Raw genomic sequence first — 17,868 nt, 5'->3', positions numbered from 1 at the left:
CCTCAGTCATCGCAAATCGCTGTAGTTTTGAATTTCTTTCTTTCTTTCTTTCTTTCTTTCTTTCTTTTTTTTTTTTTTAAAAAAAAAAAAAAATAACAATAATAATGATAATAATATTCATCATTATGGTCCATGGAAGAAATGGAAGGAAAGAAGAATAGTGAGACAAGCCTAGATATACTCACGACCAAAACATTACCAGACGGCAAAGTACTGCCTCCACCAAGGTTCCCCCCGATTTGGGCCGTTTAAACGCATCTATATCGGAGCGTCCGTCGATCCCGCCATCTGAGCATCGCATTCAAGCGCACGGATTGTCCCGCTCTTTCCAAACATATCCTGAAATACCCCGCTTTGGTCCACATCGTCGGTAGAGATATTTAGTAGTATGCGTATAGATAAACTGTAGCCTCCACTGATTGCTCACTGATTGCATTGTGATGATGGGGGTCGGCGTTTTTCAACTGTATCATATGGCGGCCGAGGTATCCGGCGAGAAAACGCAGCATCTGCTTGCAATTTATTCCATTATAAGCCGTTGATGAGGCCTGGAGCTTGGAGAAGTCAATTCTGACACTGGCTGTGGTGTCCCTGACTGGCGAATCATAACAAGTTGGCCGCTTGATATCGTATCCTCTTCCGGGGACTCCTTTTCCGCTTGGACCACATGAACACCGTGATAATCGACCGGTGGGCTGCGGTGCAGTTTCCATCCCGGGGACATCCTTCGCCACCCAAGCTGTAAGGATTCCTCAACCTCGAGGCAGACTTTCACTATACTAGCTCGAAAACCACGCGCATTGCGCATCGCAATCACTCCCTTGTTGAGAGAAATTTTTGTTGAAAAGTTTGGTTGTATAAGTCAACTCAAATCACTCCGCAAATCAACTGTCGAATCATTCCTGCGTGATCCAGTCAGTATCTACTACACTGGGTAGAATCTTCAATCTCAAATGGCAACAACAACATCTTCTTCATTTTCAAGAGAACAATAAAACATTACATTCTAGTCCCTATCCTCTATATCTTGTCCTCAGCAATCATAGATGGAAATTCAGAACTAAAAGCTCCAGTGTGACAACTCTCACATTTGAACAGCAATACATTGAATTCTGCAACAGCCATCAACATTTCAAAAGTGGAACTAGAGAAGACAGACTCCCCCACAAAAGAGACTCTCATAGAGCGAACTTCCGTCTTCCTCGAAGATGGGGTCCATAAATAGTAGTAATATTGGTAATTGGTATGATAAATAGAAAGGTAGTCAATAGCCTAGATTGCAGGAGCTCGTCGGGATCGTCTGTGCTGAGTAGAAGGCGAAATTCTCCCCTCACGGGCGACCGTCATCTATAAAAACGACTCCGGTTCCCACTCAAATGAGCAAAACTGGAATTCAAATTCCCCTTGAAATCCTCCTCTTGCCCTATCCCCAGTTCCTTTGGATCGTGCGACTTCGAGACTGCTGTTATTGCTTGCCAGCACCCTCAGGATGTCGATTTTGGTTAACGTTCCCCAGATTAGAGAGCTTCCAAACATTGGAACAGTATTAAACGATCATGCCTTCCAGATGGTGAGCAGATCCAAGCAACGGAAATCATCACCAGCATCCCAGCATGACCAGACAGATGTCTCTCGGAGGTGGCCCTCATGACGCGCGGCTTCGAAACTGGTGTAACGCTTCAGCGAAGCCCAAGAGAGCTTCCACCCCGCTTGGTAAGCAAGCTCGATTTCTAGGTACACGATCCATAGAGCTGTCGCGTGTACTTGGCTCGCAATGTGTTTTCGATTTGGCGCAGGTCACTCCCGGTTTTCGCCTCTTTTCGTTCTTTCTCCAATTGAGTGTGGATTCCTTTTGGAGCAGACATTTAACTTGCCTTACGATCCAATTCAAACTGCATGCAGAGGGAAATCATCTGAACACTGATTGCGGTCACACACTATGAGGATATTCCGTAAGAATAACTCCCATTGTGATCAATTAGATCAAGCAGTTACCGGAACCAAAACTACTGGAATTAGCCGATATAACAGAGATTTCTGGGGAGCGCGTGTTTTCGCTAGTTCAAGATTGTCTAGGACAGTCTCATTAAAGTTGCTTGACCTTTCTCGACCAGATTGGGATATTTACTGGCTTAGATTGCACATATCTGTCCAGAATGCCTTCGCATTTTCGTGCGCCCCGCCATGTACATACATATAAGCGCTCCCGGAGCAACTTTTTCCATTCGACGTCCGTGTCTGTAAATCCGAAAGAGGGCGAAACCTACTCGTACCAAATAGGAAGAAGGCAGCGTATTCCCAGTCAAGTATACCGACAACTTTTCCGTCTTGGACCATGATGTTCCCCAAATTGAGATCGCAGTGAGTGAGCACATAGGGTTCGCACATCGGTAGGCTCTTCCTCAAGTTCTCCAAAACTTGTTGAGGGAGGTGGCGAAGGCTAAGGGCCAGAGCATCCCAGAGCTTTTGGTCAGAGTGAAACGGTCCACGGGGCTCAAGATCGAAAAACAATAAGCCTGGATAGCTTGAGCTTTGATCGACACACTGAATAGATGTTGACGTGACGGATCGAAGCTTCTTTCGCACTTTCACGACTTGGTCTGCGACATCTAGTTTTTGGGGTTCTGACAAAGAAGTCCATGCCTCCTCGAGCGTCTGACCACCTACGCGTTCGTTCAAAACGAAGTACCGCCCATCTCGACCTTCGGGATGGGAATGTCGGTATGGGTCGCTAAATAGTTCAATGTATTGACTTCAACTTTCGCTTTTAGACCCTCGTCGGGCCGATCTTTCAGAATTACATCTGATCCGATGGACCACACACCCCGTATAGATGCGTGTCCACCCGCATGCGGCACAACTTTTCTCGGGCGGTTCACACATTGTGGATAGTCGTGGGAGGTCAATTTGTTGCAAGAGATGAGCGTCGAGTGAGGATTGAAAAGAAAGTGAAAAAAAAAAAAAAATTTTCTCCAGGAGGAAGCTACTTGCTCATGTTTCAAGAGACTGACCCCCTCCCTAGGGCCCTATGGCTTTTTGCCTTGCGCACACGGCGGTTAACTCTACAGAGTATACATGAGGTTATAGGTATTAATTATCAGATCAGGCTCTTTTGTTTCAGTCTCGTTCTGTAGCAAAAGACCCTTGGAGGGCAAGCCATCCAGAATACAGCCAGAACTTTCGAAGGCGCGAGTGGGCAGTTGAGCGGGCGAACGGGCGATATGTTGGGGGTTTGGATCGGTTCGTCCCCTCTACTATCAGCGCTGGTGGTGAATCGAGCTCTTTTGCCCCAAACAGCAGGATAGTGGGTGTTGTGAGACAGACGTATTGTAAAAAGATATTATATTGGCAGATTTGATGATAAAGATATGGAAAATGTGTATCTGAATGAATTGGATGATATTTGAATAATTCTAGAGATACATGGATATTTTGGCTATTTTTGCAGTGGTTTGCTACTATTTAATTTTCCGCTCGACCAAGTTTCACGCAGAGTTGCCCCACCCCCCAGCAGTGAGTGCATCCAGCATTCATAATGAGACGAAAGATCAGAACCAGACTCATTTTTCGGAGTGTATTGATCAAACAGTCTATGCAAGCTCCTTCACGTTGCTCTCTATACAAAGATCCATCGCTATAATGTCAGGCAAATCGATCCCGGCAACCGGAAAGGAGCTTCCCAGCGATGCGATCCAACGTGTGCTTTTCATCTGTCACCCCGTGCATATCTATGCGATACCACCGTTGACCTCCATGAAGGGCTACTCAGCCGCAGACTGGACTGTCCCGGACCCGAAAAATAACAACCAGACCCGCCAGATCTTCACTGCTCGACTCCGCATTATTGAAACCGCAATTACCCTACCTTCTTCCCCGCAGCCGCAAGCGCGGACACATTTGCAACCTCGCCCTGGAAATCCGGCTCCAGGAAGAGAAACCTCCACCACCACAGTCTCGGTAGCTGATCTACAAGAAAAAGAAAAAGTCAAGGTGGACATTGTACTGGAGGACCCAAGCACCGGCAACCTCTTCGCAGCAGCCCCGTACACCGACCCAGGCGCCGTAGAGCATGCCGTCGATTCTTCGCGCTTCTTCGCATTAAGAGTTATGAATGACGGGCGAAAAGCAATATTAGGCATTGGGTTCGAAGATAGAAGCGAAGCGTTTGATTTCGGCGTCACGCTGCAGGAGGCACGGAAAGTGTTGGGGTTTGCCCTGGACGAGCAGACCCCTTCACCAGGTGCGGGAAGGGGCCCTATGGGAGCCAACAGGGCGAGGGGACAGACACCAGGACTCGGCGCACTGCAAACATCGGCATCGGGAAACCCATCGCAGCCGCCAAGGGATTACAGTCTGAAGCCCGGGGAGACGATTAGTATTAATATCGGCGGGAAGAAGCCGACGAGTACGCCGGAGAAGTTGATCAGCCCCACCAGCGCTGCTCGAGAGGAACAGACAGCGCTGTTTTCCATCCCTCCGCCACCAGCGCCACCTTCAAGAGTAACCGGGGATGGGGATGCAGGTGGGGGGGGGGATTCCTCTACATCATTCCCGATGATTGCGGCCCCGCCATCTAGTGCGCGCAGCGATCGACGGAGAAGACCGCAGTCTATGTTGGGTACGGAAGAGCATAAAGTGATGCATGGCTTCAGCGATAATGACGATGATGGCGGCGGGGAGTTTGGGGAATTTCAGTCATAATGCTAATTACGGTTTCTTATTCCCGCTTGCTGGGTGTTTGTTTTCTACTGTGGTGATACAGTTATTCTTCGTTATTTTTATTTAAATTGTAGATAGATATCCAGTTTGCAAGTAATTAGTGAAAACTTAAGTATCAACGCGCAAAGATACCAATGGTAGTGGTGAGAAGCAAGTTACAGGTCTTATTCCCAATAAAGCAATTTATAGATAGACTCGGAGCCATCTTATCTCAGTCGAGCTACCCCAGGTTGTTAAATGCGGCTAACAAGTAAACTCGTCCCTATAACAAGGCTTGGAAATAGAGTTTAGGTTTCCCTTAACTCCTCTTAGGTTCAAAGCAAACGCTTTTTAACTTTCAGCCTATCTTGCTACAAAAGCCCGTTGGAGTTGACAGGGTGGTCTTTACTGTTATATCTCATTTTTACCGTTCGCAACATGAAGAAGATTTCATACTTTTCAATCTCAAGTTTTCATATCCTGTTCCCTCAAGATTAATAGTGAACTTTCTTGAGCTTTCCAGTATTTTTCTTTTCGTATATGTGGTCATTTATGTCGACATCATAGCTCTGGCGTTCTTACTTTTTATTTTACCGTTATATCAGTAAGTAAAAGTCATCCAGGCCTTTCCTTGTCTGGAGAGCATTTCCAAAGTCGATGTGATCATACTATTAAATAAACTATATCTGCGACCTCATTCAATTCTACTATATGGATCTCCTCCATCCCTTCGCCCGCTTCGTCATGCACACATAGTTCCATGCTTCTTGCAACTCATATAGTCGTCTACATATCTATATGCATATCTTCATATATTTCCATCCCAGAGAGGCTTGACTTGCAACCATGTATCCCATCGTTGGTTTAATCCAGAAAATTCAAGACACCTCTCCCCACAGCGGAATCCTTCTGGGATACTTCCGCAATGCCATCATATGGTCATGCGTGTTTCTCGTCTTCGTGACGGGGATCGCGGGAAGGACTGAACAGTTGGAGAATCATGTCAAGGCATCTCCTACTATTCGCTCCGCCAGCCACGCACATAGAAAACTTTTGAACAAGCGCGCACGATACCATGTTCATGTTCTGCCCACTATCCTTGAGGAAGAGGAGGAGCATCAACTTCTAGAATGGAAACATATTGCACTGCTGGAAGGCGATATCGTTTCGAGGCCACATTCTCAAATTCTTCTAAGGGCGAAAGTTTAGGAAGAAGGCCAGCCTTGGGATGAAAGAATGAGAGGTGATATATATATATAGATATATATCGTGCATCCATGTATCCATGTATGTGCTAAAGAAAATTAGGCACCACACACTCTATAAAACCCATATCTGCTATACTTTTATGAGACCCAGTGGCTCACGCAGTTTCTTTAGCTGTGCTTTGTTTGGCCCCAGCTATGCAAGTAGCATGTGTGATTGGTGCCCTGTATCATTCTAGGGGACACAATCTCGAAAGCACTCATTCTACAACAAGAAGACGGGGGAGGGAGCACGCCCAGTCATATCCGTCATGCCCAAGTTCGACTCAATTGGATTCGACTTCAAAATAAAAGGTCTATCTAAATGCGTCAGAAGTGCCCCTACGTTGTCATGCGCCACTTGATGATATCTTCGGGACAACAGAAAAAGCATATCATCCTCATTCCATACCAATCTCCGACCTCCTCGAACAAATGATTGTAGAGCAAGGCTTCCCCCAGGCCAGTGAACATGTTCAGTCAGATAAATAGCACCGGGTCGGTTTTGAAAGCGCCACGTAGGGACGAAAAGGACGCCGGGGAAGTTTGAGGTCTTCGCGAAGAAGGTAGGAATGCTCCAGTGAGAAAATGACAGCATACTCGCAGGGTAAAAAGGTATCGTGGGCTGGGTAGTTGGTCAAGTTCAAAAGGCTTGAATAATAGAAACTCTCCGAATAGCGTTGGTTTTTTATTTATTTTATTTTTATTTTGAATTTTCCTGCCATTTATTGTTCTTCCGTAATTTGGATGGATTTTGGTTTACCTAAGTATTATTCCTGGTGTATAGTATCAATACCGAATGTATTGATGCATATGATGTCAAGACCTTTTTTTTCATATTTATTCATCTGAGCGTTAGCTTCGCTTTTGAATGGTGGATGATAATTGGTTGGTAAGGAGTTTATGGAATCACCATGAGCAGCCGGTCGATAGTAGTCACAAAGGCAGAGAGCTTATACAAGGTAGTGGCGAAAAAGCTACAATGGATTCCATAACATCGTTCTTTTGACTGAACAAATGGAGGGTGTATTAATTGCCGCTTAACAATAGAGGAAGAAAAGAGGGTATGAAAGTCCAATGGCACAAATTTGAAACTCAAAACCATATCTTAATCAATTCCTCACTGACAGCGCTGGGTGTTAGCACGCCACTCTCTGTAATGAGAGCTGAGATTAGATGGGGAGGTGTGAAATCGACAGCTGCCCGTTTTATTGACGTTTCTCCTTCGCCAGATGCCAGCGTTTGCCCGCTAAGCAGCGCGTCGAGGTGATCCGTTTTTTCTTTCGTTGCATGTTCGTGGGGTGGGCTTCCTGCTTGAATGCTGGTGGTTTTCCTGGAGGACTCACCGCTGGAATCTGTTTTGAAATCGACCACATTCTGTTTGATCGGCAGGTCGTATTGCCCAAGTGGGTAGAGTCTGACGAACTTGTGACTCTCTGCAACGACATAGAATGGCTTGCTTCCAGCCTTCGCTAGAAGGCCAATTTGATACGTTCCCAGACGCGATATGATACCGCCGTTCTCAACCACGCCTTCCGCGCCGACAATAACCATATCTACCATCCCCAGTGCGTATGCCACTGCCGACTCTGGGATTGTAGCTACTGGAATACCCTTCGATCTAAGTGCATTGACCGTATCCATACCTTCTGGATTCGGCCCGGAAGAACTGCCGTCACAATTATCCGACAAAACATGAATGACCTTGAATCTAGCCGAGGGAGTTCCTGATTCCTTCAGCTCGTCTGCAGCCTTCCGCAACAAGGCACTAACCACCCTTGAACCACCGTTTGTCAACACAGTGCTTCCATCTCGTATAAATCCTCTTCCGAATGCAGCAATTCTATCCCTGCTTTCCTTTGCGCGCTTTATGAATAACCGGCCGTTGGTTAGGAGATGCGATCTGATCGCATTGAAATCCCCTCCGGGGCCGAGCTGGCCCGGTCTTTGCAATGTTGTTATGAGGTACCGTTGGAAAAGATCGGTGCCCGCTGAAAGGGCGATTGGATTCGGTATCGTACGTTTTAAGTGTGTGGTGTGTTTTTCTAGTAGATCCAGAGTTTCAGATATTGTGGAAGAAGGGTTGTGAGTTAGGAGAAGGACTAATGCTTCGATAGCCGCGATCGGCATTGTGAGGTCGGGATCGGAAAGGAGGAGGTCATTGTATGTGGCAACAATACTATAGAAGTATCAGAACCCATGAAATATTAGCAGAATTTCCACAGTGCTGCGTAGTACGTACTCAAATGGCTCGTTAGTGCCTTCTGGTGACATATTTGCTACCATTGGATGCGTAAATGTCCGCTCACCGGTAGAGAGCAACTGGTCAATACGGCCTAGGAGAGTTTTTCGAAAACAGGTAAATGGTCAAGTAATTGTGAGTCGCTTATTGCACCGAGAAACGATCGCGACCAAGAGATGAGCGGGGTGTTGAGCGCCGGCTTCACAAGTGAGGTCAGAGATTTGATGTTTGAACAGTGGTTTTCCTGAAGCCTTTAGATGAACGAGAAATGTCAAATTTCAAATACCAATTTGCATTATGGCGTCAAATGACCCACAATCCAAATCCGTGTAGAGCAACAATTTGATATGTGAAGCTATGACAAGTCAAGCAGCATCCAAGATCTCACTTGATGCCAAGACTCTCACCAAAAACTAAATTGTGGTTATTGTTTGCGCTGTTTGCAGCAGCAACCCCTCTTTTCACGCTAAATTACTTTTGGAAGCATGCGGTCATTCTATCTCAGTAAACAAACAAATTCCCCTCCAACGCGAAAGTGGAGAACATATTCATTTACGATTGAAACCTATATATAAAAATTCTGTCACATCAAGATCAGAAAAATTAACTGCCCGATGCACTTTTTGCTTTACGTATCTGCAATATGGCATTCAATTCGCGAATGAGCCAGCAGGGTGGTCGGAACAAGAAAAAAGAAGACGATAGTGATGCGCTAATGCGACTTGTGAGTGGACATCATTTTACTGTATCCCGTAACCACATCTAATATTTTACTAATAATAACAATTATTTTGTAGCCGGATAGGGAAATCGCAGGATGTATAAACGATATTGGTGTCCCGTTCTCCGTCGCTGACCTGGTCAAGCCGAATCCACAACAAATCCAATTAGTCTTTGAATCGTTCGCGGAGCTACTAATGAATGCAACTCGAGAAACTGTTGAGCCGGCCATGCGCGCAGCTGCGGAGGATATATGTCCAGACCATGTCGATCTTATTCCTCCAGACACACGTAATCTGATGGGGTTCTTTATGTCCTTGCGGAAGTTGATGGGTTGAAGTATGTTCGAAGATATGCGTCTTTTCTTCTTTTCTTCTTTTCTCTTTCTTTTTTTCTTATAAAAAAAGTTTTCTCTTTAAACACTTTTATGCTGCGCAATTTGTAACAAATTTATCTAGTGCGGCGTCAACGACTTTGCCTTTACGGATCTTACAAAACCTACACACGACCGTCTTGTCAAGATATTCTCATACCTTATTAACTTTGTCCGGTTTCGCGAAACACAAACAGCCGTGATAGACAAACATTTCAGTAAATCAGAGACGACCAAGGCGCGGATCGAGACGTTATACGAAGAGAACCGGGAAATGCAACAGCGGTTAGCGGAGATGAGCAGGCAGCAGAAGGCAATGGAGGGCCCGGTAAATGATAAGATTAAGAGGAATGACGAATTAAAAGTCAGATTGTTGGAATTGAGGCGGAGTCAAGAACGTGTCGCGGAGACCCTCGAGCGAGTCAAGATGGAGAAGGCACGTAAACAAACCCATCTCGAAGAAATGACCGAGAAAATCTTGAAGAGTCGACAGGAGAGCGAGAAACTACGGCCATACGTATTACAAAGCCCGGCGACCCTTCAAGCATCTCTAACAGACTTGACGGACAGTCTAATGAGGGACAAACTACAGATCGATAATATGGAAAAGAGAATGCGCGCATTACAAACGTCAATGGACACGTTTAATGTTGTTGCCAATGATGTCCAAAGTTGTGTAAAAGTTTTGGAAGACATTGCTCTAGAGCTGCAGAAGGAGGAGGAGGAAGATGCTCGTGCCATTCGAAACAGGGATGCGCTCACAGAGCGAGGAAACACAGTCCGGGAAGTGGCTCAAACGGAGAAACTTCTGCAACGACAACTATCTCGTTGGAACGAACGGACGGAAGCGCTACGGAAGAGCAGTCGGGAAAAACAAGAGTTGGCACAAGCGCGGATGGAGGAGCTGAGGGGAATACAAAAGCAGCTTCGCGAGGAACTTGCGGAGAAGCAACGGCATATGGAGCGGCGAAGGATTCGGATCGAACAAACAGAGAAAAAGGTAAAATTCCAGGTGCAGAAAATGCCGACAAAACATTTGAAATACTTGAAGTATGGAATTTGCCCTGCTAACGCCTTCCACAGATGGTAGACCTCAAGGAAAATATCGAGAATGAAATCCACAGTGCCCACGATGAGTACTTGAAGTTAGAGTCCCATATTAAGCTTTATATCACGGAAATGGAAAAATGTCTCTGAGGATTGATTGTCGGGTCCAAACGGAATGGAGTTCGGATTTTGGGAGTTGGGCTGGTCGTTTAGGCATGCGTTTCTAGGATACCCTCATGGTTGCTTCGGGTGTTTTTGTTTTCGATTCTGGTTCTTCAAGAACCTCTTGCATGAACTGGGGAACTCAGGGTACGTATATAGAGCTCCATAATTCAAGTAGATAGTTTTCCTTCTCGCATTCTGTAAATTTCTCGTTCGTTCAAACAAAGTAAAACCACCTTTTCGCAACCTGTTTCACTTTCACAGTCCGCCCCAAATCAACATTATTTCCCCCAGTCCCGGTCGCCAGTGTTTGTCCACTTAGCAGAGGTACATCAGCATCCCACAGGCTGCTACCACTGGCACCTTCACGGCCAACAGCAACGCACTCGCACAAGCTCAAATCAACCTTTTCCCTAGCGGCAATCTCAACAGCGAGCGCAAGGTTCTTCGCAATGCCCTGTGCAGAGAACTGACTTGTATCGTAATGGAGTGAAACGAGACCAAGGACAGCCAGCACAGGTCTCTTTCGGTATGAGAGATGACTGCATTCTTGCTGAGGTAACAGAAGCTGCGGACATCGGAAAACAGATATATGAGCACGAAAATGCTCAAGACTCGGGCAAAATGCTAACGTGAGTCTTTTGGCGCGGGCAATCGACCCTATGGTATTGAACAGACGGCGATGAGAGCATTTATGGCTGTCCCCATGGTGGCCATTTTGTGGTGAAGATGGCTGTTCAGCTCCTGGTGCAGTTGACACAATGGAGGTGTACAGTTGCTGTAAAAAGGCATCTCTGGTAGAGCATACAATCAGCGTGGTTGTGGAAGCGTCTCTGGATAGTAGATATTCAACATAGTCTGGCGCGGAGTCTAAAGATCGGACACTTGGGTTGTGATCGGAGACCATATCGATGGATATATCTCGCAAATTCTAGAGATTTTTCTCCTTTTTGCAAGATGAATATTTGAGTGATATCGCAAATATCATATTAATAAAACATATTCAGTCTTTGATCTTGCGGTTGGCTGGCGGCAGGCATGTGCTTGAACAACGCCGTACAAACGCCACCAAAGCTTCCAGGCGAACAGTAGCGTCATCCTGGGCAGAACCCTCCGCAGACACAAACTCACCCCGCCCATCACCTCTTACGCCCTACCTTTCCCATTTCATGAGCTGCTCGACTACCAGGGATTAGCTGCTGCGCGGGCGGCTGCTGGAGGTATCTTGGAGAAATGGAGTCTGTCTCGCGCATTTCCTCTATGCTAGAAACAGGTAACACCTCCGCTGCCTTAACTTGAAAGCATCAGCATATACTTATGTGTTGTCTACAGCTCGCGAGCTCACAGTCGAAGCCGCTCACAATGCTAGCAGTTCTAGAGGCGCTTTCAAATCAACTTCCCCATATCGCCATACCTCGTTTTCGCAGATCAAGAAGCTCCTTGATAGCAGGAATGATCGGGATATTCTGGATGGGCTCCGGAAGGTCATAGCGGTATGATCATACTTTAATGTAACTGGAGAAAATGCTGACTAGGTTTCCAGTTGGTGTATAGGGCTGAGCCATGCCTACCTTTCTTTTCATCGGTCGTGAAGAACGTTGCGAACCCGAACATCGAGGTCAAGAAACTAGTTTATATATACCTACTGCACCACGCCGAATCCGAGCCTGATCTTGCACTCTCTCGATCATGCCATTCAAAATCATTGACAGATCAGATCTCAGTGCGCGCCATGGCGTTGCGTACAATGTCAGGACGATTAAAGTTCCCGTGATTAACCAGATCGTTTCGTTGGCCATTTTTCGCGGTTGCGGAGATATGAGTCCTCATGTGCGCAAAGCTGCGGCCCTAGCCATCCCAAAATGTTATAATCTGGATCCGTCGACGTTGCCTCAACTTTTGGAATATCTATCTACGCTCCTAGGTGACAGCCAGTATTTCGTAGTGGGACCCGCTGTCTCATCATTTCTTGAGGTGTGTCCTGACAGGATTGATTTGGTACACAAGCATTATCGCAACCTTGTTAGGAAGCTAGTGGATATGGATGAATGGGGACAACTTGCGACCCTACGGTTGATGGTAGTCTATGCTAGGAAATGTTTTCCTAGGAGAACAGAAAAACTAAAGGCTTCCAAGCCTAAGGGTTTTTATGAAGAGGAAGATGAGGGGAATGCAGATGCCGAGGAATCTGGTGAGGAGATTCAGGTAATCGACCCAGACCTTGACCTCTTGCTCAGGGCATGCAAACCTCTACTCCAAAGTCGGAACGCCGCCGTCATTGTGAGTGTCGTTCGACTGTTCCTATATGTTGGGACTAATGCGTACCTTAACACTGCTGTTGGACCATTAGTTGCCTTGTTGCGGGGTCCGCAAGATATACAATATGTCGCACTATATAATATCATATGTGTGGCCCTCATCGACCCAAATCCCTTCTTGAAGTACGCTTCGCATTTCTTAATACGCTCGTCTGATCTGCCGCATATATGGAGGTTAAAGCTAGAAATCTTAACTCTCCTATTCCCACACTGCGGACTTCACCTTAAAGGCATCATTCTCAGTGAACTGGAGCATTTTTCCCATGAATCACAACCTGAACTCGTTCGAGAAAGTGTAAGGGCAATTGGTAGATGTGCTCAGAATGACTCAGCCACATCAGCGTGGTGCCTTCGAGTTCTGCTGAGCCAGATATCCAGTGCCGATGATAATCTTGTCTCGGAAGCCTTAACCGTCATTAGGCATCTTATCCAACAAGATCCAGCATCACACAAAAAGACAGTCGTTATGCTAGCTAAACACCTCGACACGACGACCAGCCCCGATGCAAGGGCCAGCATAATATGGCTAGTGGGTGAGTTTGCAGGCATTGACGTGGGCAACGATATTGCCCCAGATGTCCTGCGGATTCTTGTAAAGGGATTCGCAGATGAATCCGAAACGGCGAAGCAACAAATTGTCCTTTTAGGAGCTAAGGTCTACCTCCACCACCTGCTACATATCGCCGAGAACATCGAAACAACAACCAATAATATCGAAAACGAGAACCATGGCAATGACTGTGACAACGCTCCACAAACCCCATTCCAAGCAGAACCTGGAGATAAAGACTCCCTAAAAGTCCTATGGGAATACATTCTCCTGCTAGCCCGCTACGATATCTCCTACGACCTTCGTGATCGCGCCCGCCTCTACAAATCTTTACTCGCAGTACCGAGTTCCACGCAACTAGCCAGCCTCCTCCTACTCGCCCCAAAACCGGTCCCTTTCACCCCCTCCCCATCAGAAACGCGCAAGGACCTACTTCTCGGCACATCTTCGCTTGTCATAGGGCCCGATGCTGGTATCCACGGCTTGCGTGGTTACAAGCCTCTTCCCGATTGGGTCCATGCTGGGGAGGAGCCAGATCCAAAACTTCGTGAGGATGAGCTGAGCAAAGCTGGGCTTGTTGAGAAGGTGCATCTGACGGCTGGTGAGAGGTTGGATCATGCACTCAAGGAACATGATGTTGGGACGGGTAGGGCTAAGCAGAATGGGGTTGTGGTGGGGAATGGGAAGAAGACGTTGGATGATTGGCTTGCGGAGGACAGTGAGGAGAGTGATGAGGAGGAGGAGGATGAGGAGGCGGAGGAGGAGGAGGAAGAAGAAGAAGAAAAAGAAGGAAGTACAGATTACGAAAGTGAAGAGGATGAGAAATCGGAGGATAGTCAAGAGGGAGAGAACGAGTCGGGGAATGAGTCTGAAGAGGATCACTGCAGAGATGATGAAAATGCCGCTTTGGTGAGATGACATAGTTACTTTTATATCTATTTTACTTCGACGTATCTTTTATTACCTAGATAAAGCACGTTACGGGCTAATAACGATCAACACAATAGCCACATAATTTTGCTTCACATTCCAGTTCTGGTGGTGTGAGGTATGGAACGTCTCTGTGACTGAGGCTCAGCAAAGTAATAGTGACATGAAAATACTGATATCCGAGTTAAGAGCAGAAAAACCCAGGAGTGACGTGGGTTTCATTCAATCAAGCCTTTTTCAGGAGCATCCAAGATATCCCAATAGAAAGCACACAGCATCCCTTCCCTCACAACGCCCTTTGCGAGTCCCATGGGGTAATATTCTCGGTATGATATAAATGTTGCCACAGTACTAGTAATACCAAAGTTGTTCACGCTATGCTTGAGTGATAAGGAGAGCCAGCCTTTGGTTCTTGGCATGAAAATATAATTCAGGAAATTCGTCATCCAATAAATCACGGTTGTATAGTGTAGCGGTCAGCACGCCAGATTCTGATTCTGGAAACCTGGGTTCGATTCCCAGTACGACCTAAAATGAAAAGCTCAATTATTTAGATATAATTTTTTTTTTTTCCTCGGCTTTACTTCAATCAGCTCGAGCAATTTACTATGGGGAGGATTTTTTCTTCTTTTTTTCCAAAGGGGACCCACAAAAACACACGGAGAAATTGTAATGGGATGTAGGCAAGAAAGAACCAGCCACCCAACATGTTGCGGTTGTATAGCTAGCGGTTAGCACGCTAGATGGAAACCTAGGTTCGAGTCCCAGTACGACCTGAACAGTTCAATGGCTGTTTCCACTTTATTGTTTACCTTTTATTTCTTATTCCTTCGACTACTTCTTTTTAAATGTCTATACGAGGTCCGATAAATCCTAGTCACGTGATGTATATTCAAATTCGAACCTCGATGAACATAGTTTTATTTTGATTTTTTCGAAATTTTATATATATATATATATATATATATATATATGGGTGTGAATAATATGGGTTATATAGGCTTCTTTCAAATTTCTGTCGGATTTCAGACTGCCTCGTGATATGTAAAAATAGTGTACACGGAGCGAAAAAGTAGAGCAAAGAACCCGAAACGGAACTCCTGTGAGGCGTGTGGATGAAAAAAAAAAAAAAAAAAAACAAAATCCACCTCGCATCATTTATCCATCCTTGGGTGATTAGCCTGTATAAGGCTACCTTAATATGAATCAATTAAGTGTACAAGAAATGGCCAAAAAGCCATAGTGTACTACTGCTACTCCCATCGCTTAAATCTAATAAAATAACACATAACTCAACAGCATAGGGATACCCCGGTTGTTCTTTTCTCGCTTGCCGGCTTGGTTGATTTGCTGTGAGCCAGGGATTTCTTGCATTTCTTTGCATTTTGCCCGATCCTAATGCCATGGTAGAGGAGTTGGAAGATCAGGATCTAGATGAAGGGGATTTTATCCCATTGACTTAGCCAACAGACGGGTAGTAGTGGTGGCGGTATGCCATCCCGAATCCCAGGGATATATAGTCAGGGTCTGTGGCGTACGCATATGCGTTCAACTCCATTCCATCGTTAAACGATGGGATGGGGATGTATTTGGTTAAATAAATCGACACTACTGTCGACACAACCTAACACCTTTGGGTTCCTTGGATATTCCTAAGTCTCCTAAGAAAATAGGGAAATAACCCCACACCATAACCTTCCTTACAGCATTCGTAAAATTCATACGGAGAAAGAGGACGCTTGCGGCCTTGCTTCGCTGAAGCAACTGATGAGGAAACAAGGGGAGCGACAGGTCCGGAACCAGGGCGATGGCCAGCCTCCCTTGCCTGAATGGCGAGTGAGAGCTGAAACCAGATGACCTTGGCCAATATTGTTAATCGCTTCTATCACTCTACACAAAACAGTCACTCTGCAAGTGTATTTTTCTTTGCTGTATACTTGTGAAGCCTGTTGGAAAAAAAAAAAAAAAAAAAAAAGGCAGGAAAAGAGGGGAAAACATGACAACATGACACGGATTGTCCGTAGCACTAGCTGCGGAAGTAGAAGCATGAGCAGCTCAGGAGTATAATATTTCCTGGAGGGCTGATATAGGCGTATGTTCGACGCTCTTTCCAGGGCAGATTAATATATGAAGCCATACTAAACTCGGCGTGAGCATAAAACATAGTCAAGGCAAACTGGAAACACCACCACCACAACCACAACCGCCATCTACAGATTTGAGGGTTAGGTGTTAAAGTGGCCGAATGCAAACCCATTTCTGATATACAAAAAGTCTCCAAGCGTTAGCTACGCAAACGGGAAGACATACATATTCGGTGGAACGAAAATTCGCTTCCCGGTCTCAGGAGATTATATCCAGTGTAGACGAGGGCCACAGAGTTATAATTCAAAAGGAAAGTCGGATACAACAAGAGTATCCCAAATGCAAAACAATCCGACTTGTTTGACATATATATAGATATAGATATATTAATTTATAGGCCCAAAAGGCCATTAGCCTGAAAGGAAAAAGAATGCCATGACGTTTTAAGTTAACGGGTATGGGTTATCATGTGAGAAAAAGGTGGTAGATTACCAATGAAGTGACATGTTTCAGGGGAGTATCGTAATTCACCATCGACGACTAGGAATAAATTAGTACAAGTGAGCCAAATTATATGTTGACGAATACCATACCTGTAGGCCTCAGCGACATGAGGCTGCCGTCGCTTCAGTTTTGGGGTAATGTCATCTTCCTGGCGTCTGGGTTCTTCAGGTCTTTCAGGGGATTCATCTTGTCTGCTTCTCTTGCGAGAGGTATGTTCAGCTTCAGATTGGCCGTGACGGATATGGGGTTCGTGTTGTTGTAATTTTTGGATGTCAGCATTGTCTTGGGAACACTGATGTTCATTTGGATAGTTAGTGGGATCGAGGTCGGCATTGCCGTCTAGTCCGAATTTGTTATCACTGGCTTTATGGTTACGGATCCCAGCATTATCGTGGCTTTGTGGGTGTCCACGGTTATTCAGTCTTTTCTTGGGTTTTGGTTTATTTGTCCCCTTAAATTGCTGCGGTTTTGGCTTTCGTCGATCCTGGGAATTTAAGTGGCTACCACGACCACCTCGGCGATCAAAAGGAACATTACGCCTGCCTTCTTGTTGGCCAGGCTTACGGTTTGGGCCTTCCATCTGTTGCCTCCGATCACGCTGGTTTCTTTGATTCCCCCGTCGCTTGTCATTCGACCGACCCCTCCCGGGTTTTATTCTTCAAATCTCCCAGTCAGAATGTAAATAAACCCAGGGGTAGAAAACAATATGCCACATGCATGGGGTATAGAAATGAACGGCAACTTACGCGTATGTTTGATTAAAGTTTTGATGATCATGAGAGTCATGGTAACCATCATCTATCCTCGAAATAGGGGAGGTTGGATGATCCGCCACCTCCGGAGAAGATATATAGTCTCTATCGTTTATCTTTGAAGTGTACGATGGGGATGGAGAACATTCGCGGGAATGACTCCTACTCGTAGCTCGATCATAACTGCCTTCATTAAAAGGTAATAATGGAGGCTTCCCCCTCTTGATATCTATCTTCCTGTGG

At 45.8% G+C, this 17,868-nt stretch overlaps 8 protein-coding genes and 1 non-coding gene across 9 annotated transcripts; 6 read left to right on the top strand and 3 right to left on the bottom strand.

The window, feature by feature from the left end:
- Window positions 1-1,613: 1,613 nt before the first annotated feature.
- On the top strand, window positions 1,614-1,924 carry HCAG_00875 (predicted protein; the record flags this gene model as incomplete). The annotated part of the gene is made up of 2 exons (XM_001543779.1): window positions 1,614-1,713; window positions 1,797-1,924. The coding sequence occupies 2 exons, from the start codon at window positions 1,614-1,616 to the stop codon at window positions 1,922-1,924; spliced, it is 228 nt and encodes a 75-aa protein (XP_001543829.1).
- Window positions 1,925-3,639: 1,715 nt separating this feature from the next.
- On the top strand, window positions 3,640-4,701 carry HCAG_00874 (conserved hypothetical protein; the record flags this gene model as incomplete). The annotated part of the gene is made up of 1 exon (XM_001543778.1): window positions 3,640-4,701. One exon carries the CDS (start codon window positions 3,640-3,642, stop codon window positions 4,699-4,701), a length of 1,062 nt encoding a protein of 353 aa, XP_001543828.1.
- An 843-nt stretch (window positions 4,702-5,544) lies between these two features.
- Window positions 5,545-6,078, top strand: HCAG_00873 (predicted protein; the record flags this gene model as incomplete). The annotated part of the gene is made up of 3 exons (XM_001543777.1): window positions 5,545-5,901; window positions 5,959-5,985; window positions 6,052-6,078. 3 exons carry the CDS (start codon window positions 5,545-5,547, stop codon window positions 6,076-6,078), a joined length of 411 nt encoding a protein of 136 aa, XP_001543827.1.
- Window positions 6,079-6,712: 634 nt separating this feature from the next.
- HCAG_00872 (hypothetical protein) lies at window positions 6,713-8,216 on the bottom strand (the record flags this gene model as incomplete). Its single annotated transcript, XM_001543776.1, has 4 exons — window positions 6,713-6,768; window positions 7,067-7,096; window positions 7,289-8,121; window positions 8,185-8,216. The coding sequence occupies 4 exons, from the start codon at window positions 8,214-8,216 to the stop codon at window positions 6,713-6,715; spliced, it is 951 nt and encodes a 316-aa protein (XP_001543826.1).
- Window positions 8,217-8,827: 611 nt separating this feature from the next.
- On the top strand, window positions 8,828-10,474 carry HCAG_00871 (conserved hypothetical protein; the record flags this gene model as incomplete). The annotated part of the gene is made up of 4 exons (XM_001543775.1): window positions 8,828-8,908; window positions 8,982-9,170; window positions 9,363-10,277; window positions 10,361-10,474. The coding sequence occupies 4 exons, from the start codon at window positions 8,828-8,830 to the stop codon at window positions 10,472-10,474; spliced, it is 1,299 nt and encodes a 432-aa protein (XP_001543825.1).
- Window positions 10,475-10,703: 229 nt separating this feature from the next.
- On the bottom strand, window positions 10,704-11,393 carry HCAG_00870 (predicted protein; the record flags this gene model as incomplete). Its single annotated transcript, XM_001543774.1, has 2 exons — window positions 10,704-11,264; window positions 11,295-11,393. The coding sequence occupies 2 exons, from the start codon at window positions 11,391-11,393 to the stop codon at window positions 10,704-10,706; spliced, it is 660 nt and encodes a 219-aa protein (XP_001543824.1).
- A 782-nt stretch (window positions 11,394-12,175) lies between these two features.
- On the top strand, window positions 12,176-14,621 carry HCAG_00869 (conserved hypothetical protein; the record flags this gene model as incomplete). The annotated part of the gene is made up of 3 exons (XM_001543773.1): window positions 12,176-14,263; window positions 14,362-14,402; window positions 14,489-14,621. 3 exons carry the CDS (start codon window positions 12,176-12,178, stop codon window positions 14,619-14,621), a joined length of 2,262 nt encoding a protein of 753 aa, XP_001543823.1.
- A 121-nt stretch (window positions 14,622-14,742) lies between these two features.
- On the top strand, window positions 14,743-14,814 carry HCAG_09392. The gene has a single exon. It is a non-coding gene; the product is annotated as a tRNA-Gln (tRNA).
- Window positions 14,815-16,896: 2,082 nt separating this feature from the next.
- On the bottom strand, window positions 16,897-17,453 carry HCAG_00868 (predicted protein; the record flags this gene model as incomplete). Its single annotated transcript, XM_001543772.1, has 2 exons — window positions 16,897-16,909; window positions 16,963-17,453. The coding sequence occupies 2 exons, from the start codon at window positions 17,451-17,453 to the stop codon at window positions 16,897-16,899; spliced, it is 504 nt and encodes a 167-aa protein (XP_001543822.1).
- Between the last annotated feature and the right edge of the window lie 415 nt (window positions 17,454-17,868).

Source organism: Histoplasma capsulatum, genomic scaffold, assembly GCF_000149585.1.
Source record: "Histoplasma capsulatum NAm1 scaffold_1 genomic scaffold, whole genome shotgun sequence".
Lineage (NCBI taxonomy): Eukaryota > Fungi > Ascomycota > Eurotiomycetes > Onygenales > Ajellomycetaceae > Histoplasma > Histoplasma mississippiense.
This window is presented reverse-complemented; position numbering and strand designations above follow the sequence as displayed.